The following is a 15,083-nucleotide window of genomic DNA, read 5'->3' on the forward strand; positions in this document are numbered from 1 at the left end:
GTGTTCGATAAGGGCTTATCGGATCGGGGCTCGGCCGAAAGTTTGCTGGGAGTTGTCGGCCGATCTCAGCTGCACGACACTCCACTTGCTGCTTGCTGTGCCGGCTGCAGCTTCTTGTTTCATCGCCTGCAACTCAAAGACAGCAGGAGCTTCCAGTGAATTGCAGCTGGAAATGTGGAAACTGGTATGGGAAATTCTCAATATGGAGATCTGGAAGAATATACCTTTCCCCTTTCCCACACACCCCCCGAAGCATCTTGTTGTGATTGCAAACGACCATGATGATGCAAATCATGCGGGCCCTTTTTTGCCTCGTGCTCACTCACTGACAAACAACAGACGCGCTAGGTTAACATTTCCACTCGAGTTCCACATCCAAGTACCGGATTGTTGTAAGTCCACAGCCGGTAACTTACTCTCCATTTTGTGGATATCCCCAACCTCCCTCAGTTGAATTCCCGGATTTTGGTGTATATCTGGAATCTCTGACTGGCTTGACTGGCAGACTAGGCATTGTCATTCCCCCTCCCCCTCCTCGTGCCCCTCCTTTGCGATGCGGGGCTCTTCTGTCCCGCTTTGCCCGCCCTCCATCGCACAGCGTCGCACTTGGATATTGTCCCGTTCTGGCCCGTGGCGGCGTGCGCATAATGGCGATTCCGACCAACGGGAAGGCGGTGTGGACATGGCGTGGCCCGAAACTCACCTTGTGGTAGTGGGCGTTTGTGAGTGGGCTAAGTAGTAGTGGGCTAAGGTAGTGGGATGCACGGCAGACCGGCTTTTCCAGGTTTTTTCGTCTTAATTCTCTCATTCCCGTTTCCCTTCTAAGCCTTTCCTCATGCAACAACATGCACCATACCTAGTCCCACAGTAACATTAGCTCGCGCCCCCGGCCACGGCACTGCAAGATGGGGTCGAAATCCAAAGACAAGTCTTCATCATCGTCGTCGTCGTCGCGCCGGTCTAAGCGTTCGGGCGGCGGCGGTGGTGATGACACGGCCTCGATCAGATCGCGGGCCTCTCATCGCTCGTCCCGGCCGAGCCAGCCGCAGCTGCGTGCGCCGTCGCCGACGAGCACCATCGGGTCGCGCTATTCGCTGCGCGAGCAGTTTGCCATGACCCGCTCCGAATTTGAGTTTGGCTTCGACGACGCTTCGGTTATTGAACCGGCCGAGTCCATCGCCGAGACCATTGTGCGCGACGACGACTCCGAGGGCACCGTCATGGACGAGTCGCACCACCCCCACGATTTCTCGGCCAGCATCGTCGTGCCCCGCGATTACTATGAGTTACTGTGTCTGCCCAAGGGTGCCGACCTGTCCGAGGACGAGCTGCGCGAGGCCGCGTACCGCTTCCTCCAGATCGTCGCCATCAACAAGCAGCCGTCGCATCTGCGGAGCACGGCCGCTTTTTATTTGGGTATGGCCCATTCCGCCGTCGAGACGCTGCGTGAGCCGACCCGGCGGCTGGGCTACGACCTCTCGGAGGTGGTCGACGACGACTCGGACTCGGAGGAAGCTATCCGGCGAAAGGCGCTGCAGGACCCCGCCGACGGCGAGAGCTACGAGAGCAGGCTGCACGAGCAGTATCTCCTGCTCACCAACCGGGAGTCTCGGACCGCTACCGATCTCAGCTTCCGGGTGGACGCCTCGCCCTTGATCGCTTCGGGGTCCGACCCCGTCTCCCAGGACCACCAGCCGAATTCCAGTGTCGTGGATGTGTTCCTGCGCAAGACGGCCACCATCACCGTGCCTGCACTGCGGGACTATGCCGACCAGGCCGCCGTGCGTGTGTGGAAGCTCTGTCGGCAGCAGGGCTACGGCAAATTCACCCGCCGTCCCGAGCTGACCACCCCGACCTTGACCATCACCGGCTCGGCCTACGGGTTGTTGGATGAGCCGTTCCAGATTGCGCCGTTGTTTCTCGGCCGTTATCAACCGCCCAGTCCGTCTACTCATGGCCGCAGGCGGATCGACCAGTTGCTGGCATCCCGCTTTGTTCCCCTCCTGAGCTTGAACCTCCGTCAGGAGCTTTCCTTCAAGGAGACCGCCGAGTTCAGCCCGGGTCAGGACCTTGTTGTGGAACAGGAAATCGCACTCCTCCCTCAGCCCTCTGCCACAACCCGAGTCGGCTACTCCCTAGATCTAGAGAATGGCGACCCGCCCTTGAACGTAGAAGTGTCAGTCCGAAAGCTCTTCACGAGCCGGGCCAGTCTTATCCCGAGCCTCGGCCTCGCAGCCCACCAGCGGATCGGCCACGGAATCGCCTTCTTCGTGGCCGACGTAGGCGACTGGGGTCCGCGAACACCTAAGGACGGCCTCACTCCCGTAGCCGACGTCTTCCGTAACCCGGCCACCATCGAAGTCGGCTACGCCTTCGGCCGCGACGATCTCGGCATGCAGTTCGGCCAAGCCTTCACCAAACCGGCCGAACGCGGCCTCGCAAGCCTTGACTACGACCTCGACGAGCGAAAACCCGGCTCCTGGACCGTCTCCACGGGCTTCACCCTCGGCGTCGCCGCAGCCTACCTCCGCTACGGCCTCGACATCCTCCCCACCCTGACACCCGCAACTCTGACCCCTACCCCCCGACCCCAACGCCGCGCGGCCCTCCGCGGCGAAGCCGAACTCGCAGCAACCACATACCACGGCCTCTCCCTCTCCCTGCGCGCCCTCAAACCCCTCGGCCGCTTCTCCAAAGCCGGCCTCGAAGTCAGTTTCTCCCCGAGCAACACCCATCTCGCCTTCTACTGGTCCCGTCTCGGCCAGCGCATCTCCCTGCCCTTCCTCGTCGCCCCAGCCCTCGGCAGTGCCGCCACCACCGCTGTCCTCTCCGCCCGTGTCCTCTTCTACACCGCTATCCTCCCCTTCACTGCCCTCGCCGGCTGGGAGATGTACCAGCACCGTCGGCGCATCAACGCCACTACGATGGCACAAAAGCGCCGCGCCGCGCAACAAAAACAGCAGCAACAACAACAACAACAAAAGCGCTCCAACAAGGAAAAAGACAGAGAAGCGCTAGCCCTCGCCAATCAAGAAAAACGTCTCCAAGCCAGCATAGCGCGCCGTCGCGCCGAAGCCGACGAACTCACCGTCGTGTTGGCCACAGGGGTCGAGCCGAGGCAGATTGCTGAGCGCAAGCGCGGTGGGCTGGTCATTCTCAGTGCCAAGTATGGCGCGCCAGGGGGTATGGGGATGGGGAGGCGGCTGCCGAAGCAGCCGACGCTGCCGTCGGCGGGGACGGTGAAGACGGAGAAGAATAAGGCGAGGATGCTACAGTGGGGTGGGAAACAGAACGCGAACAGTGATGATGATAGCTCGGAGGATGACGACGACGAAAACAAAGGGAAGCAAATCGCCAAGGTACGACCGCCAGGAGAGGATGATGACGACAACGAAAACGACGACGACGAAGACCAGGAAGTGGCCGATGTCACGGTTGCTATCGCGGCGTTGGTGGACGATAGGAGTCGGCTGTATATCCCCGCTGGGCTGAGGAAGAGCAGGCTGCCGGGGTTTTGGGACCCGAGTCCCGGGCGGAAGAAGGTGTTGCGGGTGAGGTATTTGTGGCAGGGAAGGGAGGGGGAGGTGGAGGTTAGTGGACGGGAGGAGTTGAGGTTGCCTTGATGGTTTTACCTACCTTGGTGGTGGACATGAGAAATGAAAGTAAAATAAAATATGAGTAAAAAAAGTTGAAAAGGGTAACATGGAAAAAAAGAAGGAAAGGAAAAAAATGAAAATGAAATGAAATACGAGGGGAGGTTGAAGGTAAGTGAATAAGGGGGGGTGGGCTCAAATACCCAGGATGATCACGGACATGAACTGGATATGGATATGGAATGAATATGAAACAGCTGATGAATGATGATAAGGACGGATGTTGATACCGAGCAGTAGCGAGCAGTAGCGGGCGGATATGATTTGGACATGATGAATATGATGGTACACGTTTGAATACATCACTACTCAAAAATTATTGCTACCTTAAGTTATCAGTCTTCTTTTCGGTTGGGTCAGGGTGGCTGTCTCTGTGTATGAACGAGTTATAAGACGCCTGGCTATTCAGCCCAATTCCCATTGATAATAACTACTGAAACAAAAAGTGATTTGGTTGCTGGAGCGAAATAGAAACAACACCGAGCAAGAAAGAAATGAACCACTCAATACGTCCCCTCTCGGAGCAAACTGCCCCCCTATTTCTTGCAAAAAACACGATGAACCAAGAAACCTCGGTCCCAACCAACCAACCAAACTTACCACCTCGAAAACAAATAACGCCTGACGGAAGGACAGGAACAGTACACGCGAGATTCGACCTTATCGGGACCATACCTTGAAAAAGCTCAAGCCCCATCCAAACCCGAATAAGCAAGTCTTACGGTGATAATGGAATGGGAGACACCAACAACAACACTAGCCATAATTTGAACTGCATAGAGTGCAGTACATCCCCCCTGTTAGTTATCTCCGTCCATGAACAATAAACCATACCCCGTGGGACTTTTTCCAGGGGCACCTAATTACTCTCCCACCCGCTTTGGAAAGTTCTCCGTGCCATGGCATGATTTTTCTATTTACTTACCGACCACCTCGCAAACTGGTGCCTTCCCGGTATGTATATACCAGGGCCTCATCCCCAATAGTTACATTTTTCTTTTCTCTTTTTGGGTGAGGCAGGAAACGGGTGGAGGGAGAAAAGGCTTGCGTGCTCATAACTTACCTACCTAAATTATCTTCTCGGTCTCGCTCGTAAATCAGGGTTGGAATTGCTGACGTGTGTTTTGGGATGAGAGATAAAATTGCTTACGTTTTCTTCGTTTCCACCCCCTTTCTCCGTGCGTCCTAGGGTATGAGATGCGAATTCGTTTTCTCAAGGCGTACATATGTGTATGTTTGCTTTACACCTACTTGGGTTAGATCCCTTTTCTGAGTGGGATGAGATCACTCCATGTAAAAGCTGAAAGTCCCGGGCAGGAAGATGGCGGGGGTGCCGCCCTGGGACTGTGCTCGATTAAAGATGGCATCGATGGTGAGAATACAGAGTGTGATTTCCTGATGAGTGAGTTATTGGGGTTGTGGTTGGTGATGGATGGGGGGATGTTGTTGGATTTGGCCAGGTCTCTGTTCAGCCTGGTTGGACACGGGAACACTGTTGAGTTGGTATGCGGTTAGGTCAGCCTCTCACTCACCGAGCTCAGGAAATGAATTCTGTAAAGGAGATCAAACCACAATAACGTAAATATTGGAATTATCATATATTGAAACCGCATCAGATACGCCCGCTATGTATTGGGTATGCAAGCCAAATCGTTTCGTCGTGCCGATACAACCCCGCTCTCTCATATATCCGTCCGGCCTCACGCAATGCTTATTCCATCACCTGTGATCACCCAGTGTTACTTCTTGCCGTAGACAACCCCGCCCTCATATCCTCGTCTCATCCCATGCCCCCCTTCACCCGCTTCCCACGTCAGATCACCCAGCAGAAGACCTCGTAGAGATAGGCGACGCCACGCTCGGCTCAGCAGACGACGCCAACGACAGCGAGGCCATGGTAGTCTCGAGCGTGGTAGCCAGCGTCTTGCCCTGGCGCAGCTGGTCAGCCTTGTTCTCGAGCCCGACCATGTAAGTCGGCCAGTCGGTCAGCATGGTCTGCTCGAGCGGCCCGTAGACGACCTGGTCCGGGTCGAGCTCGACAAACTGGCGCAGCAGCTCGACGTCCTCGGGCCGCATCTGGCCGATCTGCAGGCGCAGCACGGTGCGCGCCACGTACGAGCTGCGGCTCTGGTCGTGGATGCCCTTGATCATGAGGAGGAGGGTCGAGCGCCGGGCCGCGAGGAAGGACGAGCCTTGGCTGGTCTCGACGGCGTGCATGGTGATGTGGTTGAGGAAGCCGAGGAAGTGGAGGAGGAGGCTGTCGTGGGCGTCGTAGCCGTGGCGGAGGTAGTAGAGCCGCAGGAGCGTCTCGAGGTGGTTGATCGCCTCGTGGTAGACGTCTTGCGGCGTGTAGGTCATCGGGGGCATTCCCGGCGGTCCGGTGTAATCGAGGATCGGAGTTACGAGGTCGGCAAGCATCTGGTTGTAATGCATGTGCAGCTTGAGTTGATGGGGCATCACAATCTTCCTCGGGGTCAGGGGCTCAGGGAGGTTGTGAAACCACGCTCGAAGCCGGGCCAGGAAGTCCAGAATCTGGGTCTCCGGCAACTTGGCGTACGCGTGGGGACGGGAGAAGGTAGCCACTAGAATCTCGTTGACGATGACCCATAGATCGGCGATGGCCTTGAAGAGGAGCCCGTGGTAGGTCGGGAAACGGGCATCGCTCATGGGGTATCGCACCCATAGCTCGCCGTACCATTGTGGCTGTTCTTGAGGATCGGGGAGTGGTGTCTGCGGGGGTTTTTGGATAGGCGGGGCCTGTAAGTAAAGATAGCTGCTAATACTGTTGACATCAAACGTTAGTCAAAGTCCCAAGGTCCCAATATGCCAAGTCCCTCAAAGCGTGCCCTACTTTTGCCAGTAAAACAAGTGCCATGCAGTGTACGTCCTGACACAGCGCGTGTCGGCGTCGTGGTGATCCAGCGGCGGCCCGAGCAAGTTGATTTCTTCGGCCAGTTCCAAGGCCTTCTTCGTGTAGCGCCAGCCGATCTTGTCCGAGCCATTGAGGTCGTAGATAATCGTCAGGATGAGCCCGGATTGGAGCGTGGTCAGCCTGCTCTGCTCCCACTCCTTGTCTCGCGTCTCCCAATTCGGGTCCGCCGGGTTGCGAAACGGCCTCGGGATTTCCGACTCGGTTTCGAATAACCGTTTGGCCTCGGCGAGGAACTGGTACCCGAGGCTCTTTGGATTCCACGATTCCGTGCGGCCTCGGAGACCACGGTGACAGAGCTTTAGAATTAAGTTAGCTAATCGACTGTATGTATGTATACCTGGTGGGCGCAACGGCAACTCACGCATCCAAAGCCTAGTATGCTGTTGACCAGAAGCGGCGAGCAGAAGCGCATGTTGTTGGTTCCCATGTCCTCAAGAAAGAAGTCCTTGTGGAAGAAGGGGAACCAGTCGTACTCGAAGAGGAGATAGTCGTGGATCAGCTTCCGCATTAGTACATCGTCGTCGCAAACATTGGTCCATTTCGACGGCTTCACCGAGTCCAACCACGGGTGGACAACCGTTGCGAACTGGTACGGTTTCGAGTACGGATCCCGCGGTCCAGCCCCGTAGACGGAATCCGCGTCAGAGACCGGTGACTGCTCTTTCTCGGGGGTTGGCGGTGAGCCCACCGGCTGGTGAGGCTCGTTCGTGAGCTGGCGGAGGGAGTAGTCGTACACTTCCGAGTCCAGGTACGGGTTGTCCAGGTTTCGTAGAAAAGGAGGCATGTCCGGGAGATACGGGAAGTCGAAGCGGTACCGGGATTCCGGGACGAGAGCGAGCTGGACGAGCACGTCGCCGTAGCTGACATGGCGGAGGATGGAACCGGCGTCGCTGCCCCGGCGAATCCTGCGGAACACCGACCCGGCTTCCTCCTCGGACCGCGTCTGTAGGACCTCGTAGACCTGCTCGAACGCCGACTTCTGGCTCTGCAACTCGTTGAATTTGCGCTTGAGTGCCTGCGTGTGTGTCTCCGCGGCATTGGTTTCGAACTTGCAGGCGGTGCCGCGATCTCGACAGATGGAGCACATGGGACGCCCGCCATCGCACTAGACAAGGGAACATGATCAGACTACTAATACAACGCGGCCGCACTCTCAATGGGATATGCTCCGGGTGCCATTCTCGGTCGGCTATCTTTTCGTACACACCTTGGACTTGCGCTTCCTGCACGCACCGCAGGCCGCTGTGGTCGCCTGGGCCCTTTTCCGCCGGGCAGGCACTACGGCAGACGAAGAACTGGGACCCGGTCCTGGGCCTGACATTGGTGAGCGACGTGGTGTCGGCGGCCCTTGGAACCCTCCTGCTTCTTCGATATTCCTGCTCGCCGGGAGCAAGCGTCGCAGCGGCCCGCCCCCGTCTTGAGGCGAGGCCGACTTCGATCTGGATGATTTCATGGCGGGCGGGGAGTACGGCGAAGCAGGCGCGGAGAGAGCTCCTCCCCGAGGAGCAACAACAGCTTGTACGTCGGGTGTGCTGTTGCGGAACCTAGGTTGTCCATATAATACCTCGAGCGATACCCCAGATTTCGGGGGGTTTTTCCTTTTTCTTTGCTGCCGCAGGCAGGCGTGTGGCATGGAGACAGGGACCCTTGGAGCCTTTATGAAAGCCCCAGTTCTTTGTTAGCGGCCCTCTCAAGCGGCCCTCCCCGGCCTTCTTGGGGCCATCGAGAGCCTGGTACCCTGGGGGGGGAAGCAGACAACGGAGAAATGCCCCCCTGGCCCCAACTCGCCTTAGCTCCGACCCCCCTGAGCGTGGAATCTTGCATTCCCATTCGGTAGCATGGAAATCACACCCGGAACGCAGTCCGCTCTGCCCTTCATTCGTTCGCTGCCAAACGGCCGAAACCCGCACCGACGGCCGCGTCGTGCAGCGGTTCCCATCCTTTGAAACCGAGAGAGAGACCCACTTCGAGCCACTCTCTCAGACCCGGCTGTCCACTGCAGCGGGTCTCCCAGCAACTTGTTTCCTGTGTCTCAGCTCGTGATTGCTGGTAATCCTTTTGCCGACCGAGAACAACAGGGGGTGCCGTCCCAGGGCTTGCCAGGCTTCCATATTCGGCTTCCCGCGGAGGGGAAATACTGCATAGCGTCGCCCGGAAGCGTGTTGTTGTGGTCGTCCCATTGACTGCCCTGTCTTGCCTGTCTTGCCTTGTGTCTGTCTGGTGTCTCATCTTCACAGCACCCAAGCTGGAAAGGCCCCGAGTCCCCCGAAGGTGTTCTGCGCTTCCCGTTCCAACTCTCCCGGTTTTCGTGCCCCGCACAGCATCGCCCAAGCACCTTCGTTAGGTGTTGCCATTAGCCAACTTTTAAAAAGAGGGTCGTCCGTTCCGCCAACACTAACTTGGATTTCGGGACCGAATTGGCGAATCATGCGCGGGATCTCATCCCATGTTTGTTCTGCTGCTGTTTGGATCCTTCGCTTATCAACGATCATCGCCGGCATTGCCCACGGCTAACGTAAAGACCACCGTACTTCGTACCGTACCTGGTGGGTTTGGCGAAAGCGATTGAAGCGAAGAAGGATATTGGTAGGTGCACAGAATCAGATTCAAACCAATTGCTGGCTTCTGCGGATACGAAACCAATTCTGAGAATTCGCGAATCTCCATATTTTCATATTTTGCATCTCTAGAGAGGGGCAATTTCCAAAATCGCCGGAGCACGACATGTGTAGAAACCCTTTTGTGCGTGGCGTCACTGGCGTGACTGCGGGCATCTCTGCTTGGAAGGCGCGAATTGCCCCTTCGGGCGCCCAAAAATTCACTCGGCCAGTAAGTGGCTGGCGCAGGTCCGGGCGTTTTGGTTCCAGGAGGCCGCTGTCGGCGCCAGAAGTGCTCTCGGTGACTCAGGCAGCGCAACTTTTCTAATCGATAAGGATGGAGGGGCCCAACGTTTGTAAATCATAAACCACATTCACACCCAGCCCATCATCTCGAACTTTTTCAACCCAAACTTGCACTTTCTCTCTTGTTTTTGATTGCAAAACTTACCCTAAAGTCCAATCCACCATGGCCCCCACCGTACTACACCTCCGCAGCGAGACCAAGGCCCTCGAGCACCGCTCGGCCCTGACGCCGACGACGACTGCGGCCCTGATCAAGGCCGGTTACGTTGTCAATGTTGAGCGCTCGCCCGTGAGGATATTCGACGATGCTGAGTTTGAGGCGGCCGGTGCCACCTTGGTCCCCGAGTTCAGCTGGGTTGATGCTCCCAAGGAGCACATCATTGTCGGCCTGAAGGAGCTGGAGGAGAAGGACTGCAAGTGGTGACTCGTCCCAGGGGTGGTGTATGACTGTTTACTGACTTTTCTTGGCGGTGAAACAGTCCCTCTTAAGCATGTGCATGTTCAGTTTGCCCACTGCTGTATGTTATCCCCACTTTAGAACTAAGTCTCATGACTGTTGCTAACTATGATTGATTAGACAAGCAGCAGGCTGGGTGGGACACAGTTCTCGCCAGGTTCCCCAGGGGTGGTGGCACCCTCCTTGATCTCGAATTTCTTGTTGATGAGCGTGGCCGCCGTGTTGCCGTATGGTTCCCTAACCCAACAATACCCACCCAAGCTCGATTATCACTAATGACTCACCCAGGCCTTTGGCTTCCACGCCGGTTTCGCCGGTGCTGCCCTCGCCCTAGAGGTTTGGGCCTGGCAGCAACAGCATAGCGAGCCCTTCCCCGGCGTTGAGAGCTACCCCAACGAGGACGCCCTCGTGACCAACGTCAAGAAGGCGCTTGCCGACGGCGAGAAGAAGGCCGGCCGTCTGCCCCGCGTCATTGTCATCGGCGCCCTCGGCCGCTGCGGTTCGGGAGCCGTTGATGCCCTGCGCAAGGCCGGCCTGCCTGAGGAGAACATCCTCAAGTGGGATATGGCGGAGACTGCCAAGGGGGGACCCTTCAGTAGGTCTTCAACTCCGGCATCTGGAGATCTTGGGGTCCTGTGCAGTGCTAATATATTCTGCAGAGGAGATTACCGACAGCGACATCTTTGTGAACTGCATTTACCTCACCAGCAAGATCCCCAACTTCGGTATGTTCCCTTGCCAGTGTACTAAACCACCCGCCATGGTGCTAACCTAACACCATTTAGTCAACAAGGAATCCCTCCAGGTCGCCGACCGCCAGCTCTCCGTCGTGTGCGACGTCTCCGCTGTATGTGTCCCCCACACCTCGCCTCCCTCCCCGCTTCCGACTTGATTGAGTCCATAGACTGACCCTCCTTCAGGACACCACCTCCCCCTTTACCCCGGTTCCTATCTACACCGTCGCAACAACTTTCGACAAGCCCACCGTCCCCGTCGACGGTCTGCAGAGCGGGCCCCCGCTTTCTGTCATCTCTATCGACCACCTCCCGTCTCTGCTGCCGCGTGAGGCGTCGGAGGCTTTCAGCCGTATGTCCCCGCTTCTCTAACACACTCCCATCTGCCGAACCATGAGTCACCTTTTTTTCTTTTTTTGAAAGAGAAAAGAAAGAATTGTTGTGAGAACCTTACCATGCTAACGCAACCACTACTAGACGACCTCCTCCCATCGCTTCTCACCCTCAACGACTGGCAGAACTCGGCCGTCTGGGCGAGAGCTGACAAGCTCTTTAAGGACAAGGTCGCCACCCTCCCCGCGAGTGCGTTGAAGAAGTAAGGAGTTCTCTCCCCTTGAGGGGGGAATGGATAGATAGATAGATGAGATACCTTGGGAAAGACGGGAAGAAAGAAAGGAAGAAAAATTGCTCCATAGATGCGTGCAAGTGCGTGAAGGGAAGAAGTGGATATGGACGGGTGGTGATACAATACAAGTCCTGTTGTGAGTTGTCATAGACAAAACGTACTTGATGAGTCAGTCCAGTCGTTCCTTTGTTAGAGTACACATTTACGGATGACGTCGGGTTTAACATGAAAAAGATGTCTCGCGTAACCGAGTTCGCAGTTCAAACAATGCGGCACACGATGATTCAGGAAAACACTGGCACTCCCATGCGTGTTATTTATAGTGTAGATTGTTGTGCCAAGGATATGGATTGTGCACTGCAAGCTGAGCTCGACCTCCCTTGTCACCAGAAGATCACCAACCAACCAACCCAGTCAACCACTCGCCGTCAACTCCGTAATCTCACAACAGCCCATCCCATATATCGTGTCAATTTTTTGGTCCCCGGTCCCATGCGCCAATTTTTGTGTCCTCATCTCTCATGCAATGCCCGAAGTCATAAAAAGAAAACTCTGGTAAAAAGCTAATTTTAAGCGTAGAGCTTCTTCTCGTAGGACTCCATGTTCACACCGCCCTCCAGCTGGGCGCTGGCGGTGCGGATCTCGAACCGGACGGTACCGTTGGCGACACACTCGTGCAGCTCCTTGAGGCTGGTCATACCACAGTCCTGCATGGAGTGCTTGAGACCGGCGGCAAGGTAGGGGACAAAGCGGGAAATGGAACTATCATTAGGGTTAGTATGTTTTGTTGTGCACGGATCAGAGAGAAGTTTAGAATAGTAATCTTACCCTCTGTGGGCCACGGCGCCGGAAACACCCTGAGCAACCAGGACGCTGTCGCCTTCGGAGAAGTACCGAGCCGTGCCGGCATTGCTCTTCTGGCTGTCCTTGCCGCCTCCACCGGCCTTCTTGTCCTGCATGGCGTCGATGCTGCCCATGCCACGGTAGGCCTTGACGAGTTTACCCTCCCGGGACACGAACGAGGTACCGGGAGACTCGGTGGTGCCGGCCAGCAGACCGCCCATCATGACAGTCGAGGCGCCGAGAGCAAGGCCCTTGACGATGTGGCCGACGTTCTGGATGCCACCGTCGGCAATGCAGGGCACGCCGAACCTCGCGGCGAAGGCGCTGACGCTGTGAACGGCAGTAGCCTGGGGACGGCCAACGGCCATAACCTCTTGGGTGATGCAGGCACTGCCGCTACCCATGCCGATACGAAGGCCGTCAACACCGGCGGCGATCAGGGACGCGGCCTGCTCGCGAGTCACGACGTTACCGCCAATGACCTCGATGTTGGGGAATTCTTGTTTGATCCACTTGATCATCTCGATCTGATACATGCTGTTGCCTTGGCTGCTGTCGAGGATGACAATGTCCAGGCCGGCGTCCGCCAGCTTGCCAAGGCGAACCTTGTCTTCGGGGCGAGTACCGATCGCCGCGGCGCAAATGAGCTGCTTGGAGTCCGCGGTCTTGGACGCAAGAGGGAAGTCAAGGTTCTTGGTCAAATCGGAGCGAGAGATCATGGAGACAAAGTTTCCATCCTGGTCGACGATGGGGAGCTTGCCCTTCTTGGACTGCGCAAGAATCTTGTTCGCCTCCTGCAGCGTGACGCCAGCCGGGGCAGTAATGAGGTCGGTAACCATGACATCTGACACGGGCTTGGACAGGTTGTCCTCGAACTGGATGTCACGGTTCGTGACAATGCCCAGAAGTTTAGATCCCAGCTTGCCGGACTCTATTTCAAGCAACCCCGTTAGCGCTCAGTCGCATCAATCAAAAGGCGCAGACAGAATGATCTCGAGGTGTGATTGAGTGGCATCATAATTTTCAGTGATACAGTCCCCATGACACATAGGTCGATACGGTGGAACGAAAGTTATAATAAAGGTTTGTAATCATAGCAATCCGGTGGTAGAGAGGCAGGTGGGCGCATTAAGAGAGAGGGGTAAGAACTAACCTGTGACGGGGAACCCGCCAAAACCCCACTTCTCCTTCAGCGCGATGGCCTCGCCGACAGTCGTCTCCCGCGTGATGACGACGGGATCCAGGATAAAACCGTTCTCGTACCGCTTCACCTTCCGCACCATGTCGGCCTGCGCCTCGGGGGAGCAGTTGTGATGAATCACACCCAGACCTCCCTGGAGCGCCATGTGGATCGCCATGTCATGCTCAGTGACAGTGTCCATGGGCGACGAAACCAGAGGCGTCTTCAGGGAAATCTTTTTAGTGATGGGCGATTCGAGCGCGACAGCCGAGGCCGGGAACCCAATGTAGCCAGGGAGCACAAGGAAGTCATTGTACGTGAGACCGCCATGGACGGTGGAGTCCATGAGCTCGTCGACGCTGAGACCATCGCGGCTCTTGTACTCCTGGAGCAGCTCGACAGCGTTCCGGAAGTCGAGCGCACCCGCGCTGGTGTTGGGATCGTTTGTCGCTGGCATTTCTGCGCAACAACAAAAACCAATTGGCAAGAAGTAAATCGGTAGGGTAAAGCGGAAGAATAACGGGTTGTCGGCGGGGGGAGACAGCGACGAGTTCTTTGGCTAGGTCGACCGACTGTTCCCCCCCAAAAGAAAAGAAAAAGAAAAATTTGGAGTTCGCCCTCGAAATTTTTTTTTATGCCCGTCCCTCGAGTCCCGCTACGGGGCAGATGCGGGCGGTGAGAGGCCCGAGCTTTCTCCCCACCTCCAGTAGAGCTGTTCCAAGGGGCGCCCACTAGATCCACGGGTCCGTGGCAGTTACGTAAGCACAACGATTATGTAAGCACCAAAATTCCAAGTGCCCGCGCCCGCCCGCGCCCCTGAACTGCGTGCCCCTGAACCCCTGAATGCCATCACCAATACCACTACTCTGGCCAACTACAGTACATCTGAATACCGCAAAGGGCATGCCCTGGAGGTCCTTGTATGGCCAACTGCGTAGCACTTCGTACACTTGCTCGGAGCCCGCCGGGGCCGTGCCTGAGCCTGAGCCTGGGCCTGGGCCTGGGCCTGGGCCTGGGCCTGGGCCTGGGCCTCAACCACTTCAAATTGACTGGGCTCCCGCTTGGTACTCGACCTTGGGAGTGAACTTCGAACCTGAACTGGCTCAATAAGCTGGCGAGGCTCAAGGAGCAGTTGCGGGGCTCCTTCGCGCCTTAAATGCCAGTGTGGATGGAAGTGGCTAAGAAGAAGAGCCTCGCCTTGTAAACTCTCAAGCGTATGTAAGCATGGTAGCCTATATACTCGAGAGAAGGTGCCTGTACAAGTAGGAGAGGGAGGAGGATCGGTCCTTATAAGCAACTTCCGTTGTTCCTCTACCTTCCTCATTGCCTCGTGTGATACCCAGCCTCGTACTGCTCCATAGAGTACCCCTGAGAGCTCAAGAGGAGTACAGATTTGTTGCTTTGCCTGGTGTGCTTGTAACTCGGAAAGCTGGTTCTGGAGAGCGAGTTGGATAGCTTTCCAAGCATCAAAAAGATCGAATGTCGACCTCCTCAAGTACAACTTAAGGAGTGCATAAATCCCTTCAACCCGCGAGGTAGCTCTATTACCAAAGTGAGCTGACTGATCAACCCAAGCACGAACAAGCTTCTCTTTAAATGGAAGAAGCCACGTTGTCTTAATATATCCAACCTCATCAAGATACTGAGGAACGTATTTCCCCTGCATCTCTGCGAGGCGTTTAGTATAGGCCTCCTGAGTTGGCGAGTTGATGATCGAGTGCCAGAAGCTGTAGAACTCCTTCCATGCCTCAGCCTC

General features: G+C 56.3%; 4 protein-coding genes across 4 annotated transcripts; 2 read left to right on the forward strand and 2 right to left on the reverse strand.

The window, feature by feature from the left end:
- Nucleotides 1-905: 905 nt before the first annotated feature.
- Nucleotides 906-3,623, forward strand: C8A04DRAFT_13719 (uncharacterized protein; the record flags this gene model as incomplete). Its single annotated transcript, XM_062777829.1, has 3 exons — nucleotides 906-1,706; nucleotides 1,842-3,183; nucleotides 3,412-3,623. 3 exons carry the CDS (start codon nucleotides 906-908, stop codon nucleotides 3,621-3,623), a joined length of 2,355 nt encoding a protein of 784 aa, XP_062635232.1.
- A 1,848-nt stretch (nucleotides 3,624-5,471) lies between these two features.
- C8A04DRAFT_13708 (uncharacterized protein) lies at nucleotides 5,472-8,038 on the reverse strand (the record flags this gene model as incomplete). The annotated part of the gene is made up of 4 exons (XM_062777822.1): nucleotides 5,472-6,435; nucleotides 6,505-6,881; nucleotides 6,947-7,690; nucleotides 7,793-8,038. The coding sequence occupies 4 exons, from the start codon at nucleotides 8,036-8,038 to the stop codon at nucleotides 5,472-5,474; spliced, it is 2,331 nt and encodes a 776-aa protein (XP_062635233.1).
- Nucleotides 8,039-9,651: 1,613 nt separating this feature from the next.
- C8A04DRAFT_30556 (uncharacterized protein) lies at nucleotides 9,652-11,278 on the forward strand (the record flags this gene model as incomplete). The annotated part of the gene is made up of 8 exons (XM_062781421.1): nucleotides 9,652-9,901; nucleotides 9,968-10,006; nucleotides 10,066-10,172; nucleotides 10,234-10,540; nucleotides 10,605-10,670; nucleotides 10,731-10,792; nucleotides 10,866-11,031; nucleotides 11,157-11,278. The coding sequence occupies 8 exons, from the start codon at nucleotides 9,652-9,654 to the stop codon at nucleotides 11,276-11,278; spliced, it is 1,119 nt and encodes a 372-aa protein (XP_062635234.1).
- Nucleotides 11,279-11,873: 595 nt separating this feature from the next.
- On the reverse strand, nucleotides 11,874-13,784 carry C8A04DRAFT_38773 (IMP dehydrogenase/GMP reductase; the record flags this gene model as incomplete). The annotated part of the gene is made up of 3 exons (XM_062784341.1): nucleotides 11,874-12,066; nucleotides 12,133-13,078; nucleotides 13,301-13,784. The coding sequence occupies 3 exons, from the start codon at nucleotides 13,782-13,784 to the stop codon at nucleotides 11,874-11,876; spliced, it is 1,623 nt and encodes a 540-aa protein (XP_062635235.1).
- Nucleotides 13,785-15,083: the final 1,299 nt, after the last annotated feature.

Source organism: Dichotomopilus funicola, assembly GCF_033296635.1.
Source record: "Dichotomopilus funicola strain CBS 141.50 unplaced genomic scaffold C8A04scaffold_52, whole genome shotgun sequence".
Taxonomy (NCBI): domain Eukaryota; kingdom Fungi; phylum Ascomycota; class Sordariomycetes; order Sordariales; family Chaetomiaceae; genus Dichotomopilus; species Dichotomopilus funicola.